This window comes from Lactuca virosa, chromosome 8, assembly GCF_052849685.1.
Source record: "Lactuca virosa cultivar CGN04683 chromosome 8, Lactuca_virosa_CGN04683_v6, whole genome shotgun sequence".
In the NCBI taxonomy this organism is placed as follows: domain Eukaryota; kingdom Viridiplantae; phylum Streptophyta; class Magnoliopsida; order Asterales; family Asteraceae; genus Lactuca; species Lactuca virosa.
In genome coordinates, this window is record NC_136433.1 from 30,130,315 (window position 1) to 30,140,295 (window position 9,981).

Sequence of the window (9,981 nt, forward strand, 5' to 3'; positions counted from 1 at the left end):
GTCTAAAAGTATTTGAAAATCAATATAAATTTGCAAAAGAAATATGTTTGGAATATATATATTTTTTTGTCTAAAAGTAATGTAATTAGTTTGAGATAAATCATTTTTCGTATCAGATATTATACTAGTATGATACTATCATATAAAAATCAGGTTATGGATCAAGGTCATATAAGTTAATTTAGCACTACACAAAGCATAAAAGCGCGGTACACCTAAAACGTAAAACCAACTCACTTCTATTCTTTGAATCAAAATGGTTAATGACAATCACTTGAATACTTGATTCACATTCGTTCGTTATGATTAGCAACATTTTGTTGACTGTAATTTTTTTTTTTTATTAAAATATAATACATTTTAAAGTTATCTTTTGACACGTCACAAATACTCCAAAAAGCTTAAAGGGTTTAATCATTTAAATAGCCCGTTAGCCCAATATCCGTTAGCCCAAGGTTAAATCAATTTGGGAATCGGCTCTTACTTTGCTTGTTTGCTTAGTCAGTTGAAGTCGATTCTCGATTGTGATTTTGTGAAGACCTGAATTGAAGACAGAAACAGAAGGCTCCACTCCCTCAGCCCCTGCTCCGCCCAGCACCTCTGCCGGCGTCCAGCTCCACAGCCTCCGGCGACTTCTCCTCCTTCCCCTGCTCATCGCCGTATGCCTTCGCCACCCCTTTGAAGCCACCGGCCGGAGACCTTCGATAACCAACCACAGCTACACCGTCGCAACCCACATCAGGTTCCATTCTTCTTCCTTTTTTCCTGCTTTCTTTCTTCCTTTTTTTCTGCTTTCTTTTGAAATCGCTATTCTTGATATAAAGTTGTACCAAATTCATGGTTACCAATTGATGTTGGTGTTATTATCAATTGATGTTGGTCGATTTCTTCCTTTTCTTTCTGCCTTCGATAGCAATAACTACTTGTTTTCTACTTCTGATTTGCTGTTCATATATGATATCCGATGTGTTTGTTGTTCATACATATGCATGATGGTTTTTTGATTTGAGTTGGGATGGTTGGCATTGCAGGCAAACTGTTTGATCAAATGCCTTAGAGGGATGTATAAGGATTACAAATGCCTGAGAGGGATCAGGGATGTGTGGACATATTTTCCCTTGTCCTTTGTTTTTATCATGTTTTTAAGGATTACAAAAATGGTTCATGTTGCTGGTTAATAAGTCCAAATATAAAACTGTTAATTCTAATAAGAAAAATATATTAAAATGTGAAGGAAGTCTTTTTTGGTCATTTTACACATATGACATATAAGCAATTTTTTTTGCCAAACACTAAAAAGTGCTTATCAGCTTATAGCATCCAAACATTTTTTTAAAAACTCATTTTTGACACATCTATAAGCTAATAAGCTATAAGTTAAAAAGTGTTTATCATTTTAAATAAGCTTAGCCAAACACCCCCTAACTCTCTAAGTTCTTGTTTAGGTTTATTTCAATTATTTGTTATTTTGTTGAAAACTTGAAAATAGCAATTAGTTTTATTTGATTAGTGTTAGTACTTAGTTAGTTGTTACTTATTATTACAAATTTCTATTTGATTTTTTGGCCAAATTGGAGGATGGAAATGAAGAACACTATGATGTCTATTTGATTAGATTTAGTACTTAGTTATTACTTGTTTAGGGTTATTTCAGTTATTCGCCAAATTGAATGGATGGAACACTATAAGGAATTTCCTAAATCTCTTTTTATACAAAACAATAATTTAATTTGTCAGATCATCTCCAACTATATTTAACAAATTTAAATGGCATGAATGTAGTTCTCATCCAATCAATGGTAAATTTTGATAATAAATTTTGTTGACGGTTTTGTGTAATTTGATCTTATATTATTCATGAACTATCAAATTTCATTTACATATGACCTACAAAATATATTACAACAATTTGTGAGAGCTTTATAAGGAATTTAGTGTTAGACTATGATATATAAAATTTATCCCATTTTATCAGTTATTAAATTTAATTATACTTATATATTTATATACCATGATTGTTATGTCTGAATAAAATAGTAGTATAATATTAAATTAAAACAAATTGTTTTATTATTAAAATATTCAAACTAATTTTTTAGTATTATTTTAGTATATGGTTATGATATCATTTTAGTAAATTAGTATATATAGTTTCTTTACTAAATTGATGAAGCGACCAAATTGATTAAATATTCTTGTTTAAAAGCAAACGTTTGAGAGTCGATGGGGTAAACTCGTGGTTAATCAATAGTTTAGGGATTATTTTGTGATTTGAGTGCAGAATAAAGAATTCGGAGATTTTATGTTACAAACAATGCCAACGGCTGATTTTATCCTTTTGTCGGTGCAGAAACTTTGCAATTAATCTTTTGTCGATCTTCATCCTTTCAGTTTCACTGCGTAATTTCACGTTCTTTGATCTGCATTTGGGATCCAAACAATAAGATGATCACAGGTGCGTCTGCTTCTTTCATTGTAGTTCAACTGCTCGATCAAATGCCCCTGAGAAAATTGTTTTTGCTTTTCATTCACCTACATTACTTTTCTCTCGAAAACCCTTCTTGTATTTCATTCCCGTTGAATTTTCTTCGACTCTGACACTCACGTATGCCCTATATGGTGCAACGTAGGATGCCAATATCAGACTAGAGGCCTTCTCTTGCACAAATGGCAATACCCTGGTACGTTTTAATTTTATACTCTCTTAGTCACAAAAAGGAAATATGAATTTGAAGTTCTAAACTCATATCAATTTCTACTATTTCATTTTTTTGCAAATACAGGTTTGAGGAAGACAACATCACATACATTAGACGCGAGGTTTTTGAAAAAGAAACCAATAAGTTGTTCGATACATCAACCAATCGAAATCTCCCCTGTTGTTAACAAGAAGAGGGATGAAAATAAGAGAGCATTGGTTAAAATGTGTGGAATCACATCAGCTAAAGATGCAGCTCTAGCAGCAGAAGCTGGAGCTGACTTTATTGGAATGATCCTTTGGCCTAATTCCAAACGTTCAGTTTCAATATCAACTGCAAAAGAAATCTCAAAAGTTGCACGCGAATATGGGGCAAAGCCTGTTGGAGTATTTGTTGATGATGACTCCAACTCTATTTTGAAAGCTTCTGATGATGCGGATCTTGAATTTGTGCAGGTAGATTATCAACATCAACATAAAATATATATATATATATGGCATTCGGATTTGTATTCATTTGATAACATGCTAAACCTGTGTTTTACAGCTTCATGGAGATGGATCACGGGATGCATTTTCTGTTCTATCAAAGGAAAAACAAATCGTTTATGTTCTTCATGCGAATGAAGATGGTAAACTTCTCAATCATATTTCAGATGGAGATTGTTGTTTGGTAGATTGGATTCTGGTGGATAGTGCAAAAGGAGGAAGGTAGTGGTTGGGTGACTGAATGAGTAAATTTCAGATAAATATATGTTCAACTAACAAGTGGTTGGGTGTACATTGGCAGTGGTAAAGGATTTGACTGGTCAAAGATCAATCTACCACCAATAATGAGCAAAAACGGGTGGCTATTGGCAGGAGGGATCAAACCAGAAAATGTAATTTCAGCTCTTTCAATCTTAAAACCAGATGGAGTTGATGTGAGTAGTGGTATATGTGCTTCAGATGGCATTCAGAAAGATAAATCACGCATATCATCTTTCATGACATCTGTAAATTCTGTTCAATATTAATCATAATCCAAAAAAAAAAAAAAAAAAAAAAACATGAAAATGTGCTCCTTGTCTGTAACTCTTTTTTGATTTCATGTCAAATCAATGGAAAGCAACAATGAAACCTTTCTATTAATTGATATTTCTCAAATACTTGGGTGGTGTTGTATTTTATTAATTTAAGTTTGGTATAAAAAAATGACCCCACGCCTTTTATTATCATGTCCTTTTACTCAAAGTATTACGAAAAAACATGGTTTTAGGTGGTCCACTTATCATGTATAGATTCATTTGTATCCAAGGATAGACAATAATGGTCCTTTAAGATAGAGATGTATGTGGACAACAATATTTCTTTTTCCTCTATAAAAGAAAACTGAAAACGTACTTTTAGCTTACATGTGTTACAAAATATTAACATAATAAATTACCCTCAACAAATTTATGGGGATATGAATGTAATTATACAAAGAGATTTGTTCAAAGCTTGGGGTCAGTTTGATAGTATACAACATCCCCTTCGTCACTCACATAATGATCTTTTTTCATACTATTTGCAACAACTCCAAGCAAATGGAATGGAATTGGCCATGATTTCTTTGGCTCCCTGTAATATTTCCCAAGCACTGGTTTTGCAGCTTCGGTCTACATTATCACAATTTAATTTCTGTTAATATTTCTTAATTAATAATATAATAAATTTTATAAAGAAAGAGTACTTACTGCCTCTATTAAGTTATAGTGTGGGATTTGAGGGAAAAGATGATGTATGACATGGGTTCCTATGTCATGATGGATGTTATTGATCCATCCATAGTCACGATCAAGTGTTGTTAGCCCTCCTCTTAAGTAACTCCATTCCTGTTTTGTTTCAAATTGAAAACAATATAATATAAGAAATTTATTCTAGTTTGTTATAATATTTAAGATATAAAGAGATTGAAATTTGGGGTTTAGTTTAAAGTTCAAACCTTGCCACGGTACCATGGGAGCTTGTCTTCATGGCCATGGTGATGCAAGTAGGTTACTAAATCGAGCCACATCACAAATCCCTGAATTTAAATCACCAATTTAGTTAAAATATTCATAATGGTAAAATGGTCATTTACTATGTCTGGATGTAGATTTAGATACAGACGTATCATTCATTTGGATTTAGATTCAGACAGTTCATTCAACCCAAAACAAAACAAATAGAAAGGGCTTTTCTTGTAGACATACATACATCAAAACATCATTACTCGTTCAGTCAATTTATCCATATGTATAAACTGCTGAAATTTGGAGCAAGTGCTATATACACAAGACGTTTTTTTTTTCTTTTGGACTAAATGAATTGTTTGAAAGTGAGTAAATGACCATTTTGCCCTTATAGGTGTATGTAGTCAAATAAACAATGGTATACTATACACTTTGAGAGTTTAGATTAAGTCCATTACATAAAAGAGGAAAGAGAAACTAACCAAATAGGGGATGCCATAGAGTTTAAGTACTTGAAGTGGGCCAATTACAAAGGACAAACCCACAAGAAGGGCAGCCATGGCTGTCCAACAAACGGTTGATGTGATCACATCTTTCTTCTCATTAGGCAGAAATAAATCGCTCTGTGGGTGAAAATGAGACCCTTTCTTTCCTGGACTTCGACCCCACTGATATCATATAATTTGAAACCCCAAACATAAGTTCAAATAAAAATAAAAACAAAATAAATCAAATGATCAAGTTTTAAAAGTATCAGTTATCAGATTTCTATTAAATATTATTATATGGTAAACTTGATAAGGCTCACCAGATAGAAAGGGTATGCTAGCATAGGGAAAGGCAAAGTGAATCTCAACATGCGAGTTGCCGTATCTAAACTTCTATAAATCTTCTCAGATAACTTTTAAAAAAAAAAGAAGCACAAATTTCAAGAAATTAGATTGTGTTATAGATATAATAAGAAATGAAAATCTATATTACTAAACTTACCGGATGCCAAGATTCATCGTTCTCAACATGTCCATGGTTTTGATGATGAGTTCTATGGCTAATTCTCCTATAAAAAACAATCATAACAATTAAAAAAAAAATAATAATCTAATAAAAAGTGAATCTGAGTAGACATGAATAAGGAATCATTTGTTGAAGTTGAATTTAATATTAAGAAAATGAAAAAGGAGTAGGAATATAATATACCATCCATGGTAAGGTACAAGAATTGAAGAATGAAGAAGATGACCAACTACACTATTGAGTTTTGCATTATTAGAAAAGCTTCCATGGCCACTGTTCAATCAAAAAACAGAATCATAAATACAGAACTAAAAGCTAAAAACAATCATTTGTTACACAAAAAGATGATTAAAAAGTAATTGAAGAATTAGTTATCATACCAATCATGGCCAAGAACAAAAAGAGCCCAGAACATTGTTCCTTGAGCAACCCAATACAGAGGCCAAACCATCATATTGTTAAAATAAACCGCCGCCGCCGCCAACCCAAAAACTACCACCACATCTCTTAACACATAACTCATCGACTTCCATGGATTCTTCACCCAGCAATGTTTTGGGATGGCGGCTCTGATGTCAGCCAATGTGAAGGGTGATGGTGCTCCGGGGTTGAACTCACTTTCTCCGACGTTAATCTTTTCGTCTTCTTCTACAAATTGGACACCCACCGGCGCACTCACTTTCAGTGCCCATCTCCTATCTCTTGAAACCGATGAGTTTGGCCGGAAAATCTTTGACGACGTCGGAGCTATTCTGATTGAATTCGGAATGGTGGAACTTGAGATTCGTGTTCTGGGATTAGAATAAAGTCTGGGGAGTGGTCTTAAACCACATTCTGATAACACCCAGGTAGCCATTGGAGATACCCAGATGATGAAATCGAAAAAACCAGAAGCTTTTCAGTAATGGGTCTGTCTTTCTAGAGAGAGAAAGTGTAGAGAGAGGAACCGTGTCTGTGTGAGTGTGTGTGTGGAATTGAAGGTAATGAAGGTGTTCTTGAGGAGATAAAACGCCCACGTCTTCTGAATAAATCAGATCTTTGTCCTTGTGGAATCTCAATCACCTCTCTCCTACTCTATGGCTCTCCTTTGCTTCCAGTTGACATCTTATATGAATCTGGATCCATACATATTTATATGTAGTGTTTGTATATATAAAATCTGATGGGTCTCTGTTTCTACCCAATTTCCTTACTCCATTAGATCTGCTTTTGATAAGACCCTTTTTCTATATGGTGTGAAAGAAGAGGGACGTGATTTTTGTGTGTGAAATTGGAGAAATACTAAATTTGATTCATTTTATAATAATTGAATAAATTACAAGTAATTACCGATGACGTTTCTAAACTCTCATGGATTATTACTTTATTAAGTTGTGCTATCGTGTTATATTTGTCGTCAGATAGTTGTAGGGTTGTGTACACATTTTTTAAATTTAGTTATTTAAGTAGATGGGTAATAAGTAATGACTCAATACAATACCATTTTACATAAAATGGAATGCACGTTTTTCTCGATTATTGAAGGAGGCAGAGTCCAAAATTAAACACGACCAGAAGTTGCTTTTCAGTTTCTGTGTTGCGGCTGCGAAAGAATGTACGGGTCCAACCGTCCAAACCGTGTGAAGGACTGTTGAATTCAATCAAACTTCGTCCAACTCCAACGTCATTCTTTTCACTCGGTGACGACTGCCAAGAAATAAAACTGTGTTCTTAAATCCTAAATAAATCCTTATATTATGTTAATAAGCATTAAGCAGTGCGGAAAGACTTCATTTAAGTTAACCTTAAATAAAAGAGAAAATTACAAATTTAACCTAATACACTAATTACTTTGTGGAAAATAGCCAAAAAAAACTCAAATGACATTTTTAGTCACTAAAATCGCAGATGTGTATAAGCTATCTGCGATTTCCCCATGCCATCTGCGAACGTACAAGTGGTTAAAGCACAGTCGTGTTTTAACCACTTGTACGTTCGCATGTGTTTTTTTTCGCTGTATATATACCATTTTTCCAGCCTAAAATCGTAGATGGACTATGTCCATCTGCGATTTCCTCTCGTTTCACCTGCGATTTTATGATTTTTTTTTGTTTTTTTTTTATTTTGACTACGAAATTTATAGGGTTTGACTACGAAATAACCTTATTATATATAAAAATTTTCAAGAAATTATCATTTTTGTTGTTATTTCGCTGTATATATACCCCTTTTCGGGATTGTTGATGAAATCGTCCATTATGGATCTATGGAAATCACTAGGAGAGAGTTCCTCTAAAAAAATAGTGAAAAATGAAGAAAAAAAAAACGTTTTTATATTAAAACTCTACGAAATCACAGATGGAAAACACTAAATCACAGATAGATTGTTCCATCTGCGAACGTACAAGTGCCTAAAGCACAGATGTGCTTTAGGCACTTGTACGTTCGCAGATAGAATGCGAAATCGCAGATGGGCTTAATTCATCTACGATTTTAAGGGCTAAATTTGTAATTTGGGTTTTTTTGGCTATTTTCCACAAAGTAATTAATGTATTTCGCTAAATTTACAATTTTCTCTAAATAAAAACGTTTTTTTATAAAAATTATTAGGAATAAATTATATTTATCGTTTTTTTAGTCTAACGGTACGGTGTTTGCCCTCCTACATGAGGTCGCAGGTTCAAATCTCATTTGGGACATACATAGTATTAGGAGTATGTTAGAAATGGATTAGATTTTTCATTTAAAAAAACATAAAAAATGTTATTTAAAAGATTACCAATGAAGTTGGGGAGGTACGTGTGTACAGCGAATTTGTTCTTATACGACCAAAATGGTAGGAGTCAAAGATGTTGTGTTGTAGTGCCCTTATGGGGTCCTCTCTCTCATGATTTATTCTATGTGTCTAGAATTGAAATTGTTCTTGATAGGATTATTGATGTAATTTCTCTTAGCAATCAAATTGGATAGAAAGCAAACGAAGAACTCTAAGCCTTTCTATTAATTCCATCAAATAAAAAAAGTCCCCACTAATGAAACATCAACTTATAAAGGAAATCATAATCTCTCGGGAGTAACTAACGACTTAACTCATAACCCTAAGGGATAAAACCAAAAAATGAAAATTCAAATAGAAGATAACTAGCTTAAATTAAAAGACTAGATAAACCCAAATAGAACTTGGGTCGGCCGACTTTGAGTTGATTACCCAGATTACGGGTCAGGTCCACAACCGAGAGACTGGATCGGGTTGTCTGCATCATTCTCCCCCTCTTCAAAAGGATTCGCCCTCGAGTTAAATAGATCATCTTCCTCTGGAACAAACGGCGAGAATTTGTCCACGTTAAATGTGGCAGAGACATTATAATGGTCTAGTAACTCAATCTTATAAGCATTGTCATTGATGTGTTGCAGAACTTTAAATGGAGCATATGCATACACTTGGAGTTTGCCAAAGCACCCACCCGAAAACGATCTTCGCTTATGTGGATCCACACGAGGTCACCTTCATTGAAGACCACCCACTTCCTTCGAGCATTGGCTCGTCTTTGATGTACAATGTTATTATTCTCAATTTGTTCGCGTACCTGTTTATGGATCTGTTGTATTTGGGTTGACTTCTCTTCATCGTTGAAATGCTTCATGGTCAGCAACAGGGTGATATCTAATGGGGTAAATAGGTTACGCCCATAGAAAACCCAAAATGATTCATGCTCGTGGAACGATGTGTCGATTTATTGTAGGCAAATTCAACTTAAGGAAATATCATTGTAACGCCCCGTTTATTTAAATAAATTAATAAATGTAATTTCCGGATTAATTTGTGAAGAATTTTAATAGTGGAGGGTTGTTTAGTAAGTTACGGAGTTGTTTTGAGAAGAATTTTAGAAGCAAGGGTACGTTTGGTAATTAATGGATTTAAATTGAAAAGATTTTATGGAGTCATGGACTAAAAGTGTAAGTGTTGGATTCAAATTGAGAATAAATTGTGGAGGAGGGGATTTTTAGTAACTTTTGGGATTATATTTAAAAGAATTTAGGAGCTGGGGTCTAAAGTGTAAATAAAGGAGCAAAATTGAAAAGAAATCGGATTAGAGGGACCAAAGATGTTAATTGATCACAAAGTTGTGTGATCGGGTATTAAACCTGTCACCCTACTCCACCCATGCGAACCCTAACCCTAAATGATGCAGCCGCCAACCTTATGACTCCCTCTCTCTCCGACGACGCCACCCCTCTTACTCTCATTTCTTCGATCATCGAGGTCACTGCCCACCGCCACGCTACAGAACCGCCACCATCAAGACTCGCTGC

The 9,981-nt window shown here is 34.1% G+C and overlaps 2 protein-coding genes across 4 annotated transcripts; one reads left to right on the top strand and one right to left on the bottom strand.

Moving 5' to 3' along the window:
- Positions 1 to 470: 470 nt before the first annotated feature.
- Positions 471 to 3,835, top strand: LOC145128639 (N-(5'-phosphoribosyl)anthranilate isomerase 1, chloroplastic-like). Of its 3 annotated transcripts, none has more exons than XM_079063452.1 (6): positions 471 to 742; positions 2,351 to 2,455; positions 2,631 to 2,681; positions 2,784 to 3,154; positions 3,246 to 3,409; positions 3,489 to 3,835. In XM_079063452.1, the coding sequence occupies exons 2-6, from the start codon at positions 2,446 to 2,448 to the stop codon at positions 3,712 to 3,714; spliced, it is 822 nt and encodes a 273-aa protein (XP_078919578.1). In that variant the 5' UTR covers positions 471 to 742; positions 2,351 to 2,445; the 3' UTR covers positions 3,715 to 3,835. The 3 variants fall into 3 exon arrangements, with proteins under 3 accessions (XP_078919578.1, XP_078919580.1, XP_078919579.1); XM_079063454.1 differs by having other exon boundaries at positions 2,392 to 2,455; XM_079063453.1 differs by lacking the exon at positions 471 to 742 and having other exon boundaries at positions 2,059 to 2,455.
- Positions 3,836 to 4,032: 197 nt separating this feature from the next.
- LOC145128637 (omega-3 fatty acid desaturase, chloroplastic-like) lies at positions 4,033 to 6,906 on the bottom strand. The gene is made up of 8 exons (XM_079063451.1): positions 6,069 to 6,906; positions 5,872 to 5,961; positions 5,665 to 5,731; positions 5,483 to 5,575; positions 5,157 to 5,342; positions 4,665 to 4,745; positions 4,417 to 4,554; positions 4,033 to 4,338 (listed from the first exon to the last, which is right to left on the bottom strand). The coding sequence occupies exons 1-8, from the start codon at positions 6,542 to 6,544 to the stop codon at positions 4,174 to 4,176; spliced, it is 1,296 nt and encodes a 431-aa protein (XP_078919577.1). The 5' UTR covers positions 6,545 to 6,906; the 3' UTR covers positions 4,033 to 4,173.
- Between the last annotated feature and the right edge of the window lie 3,075 nt (positions 6,907 to 9,981).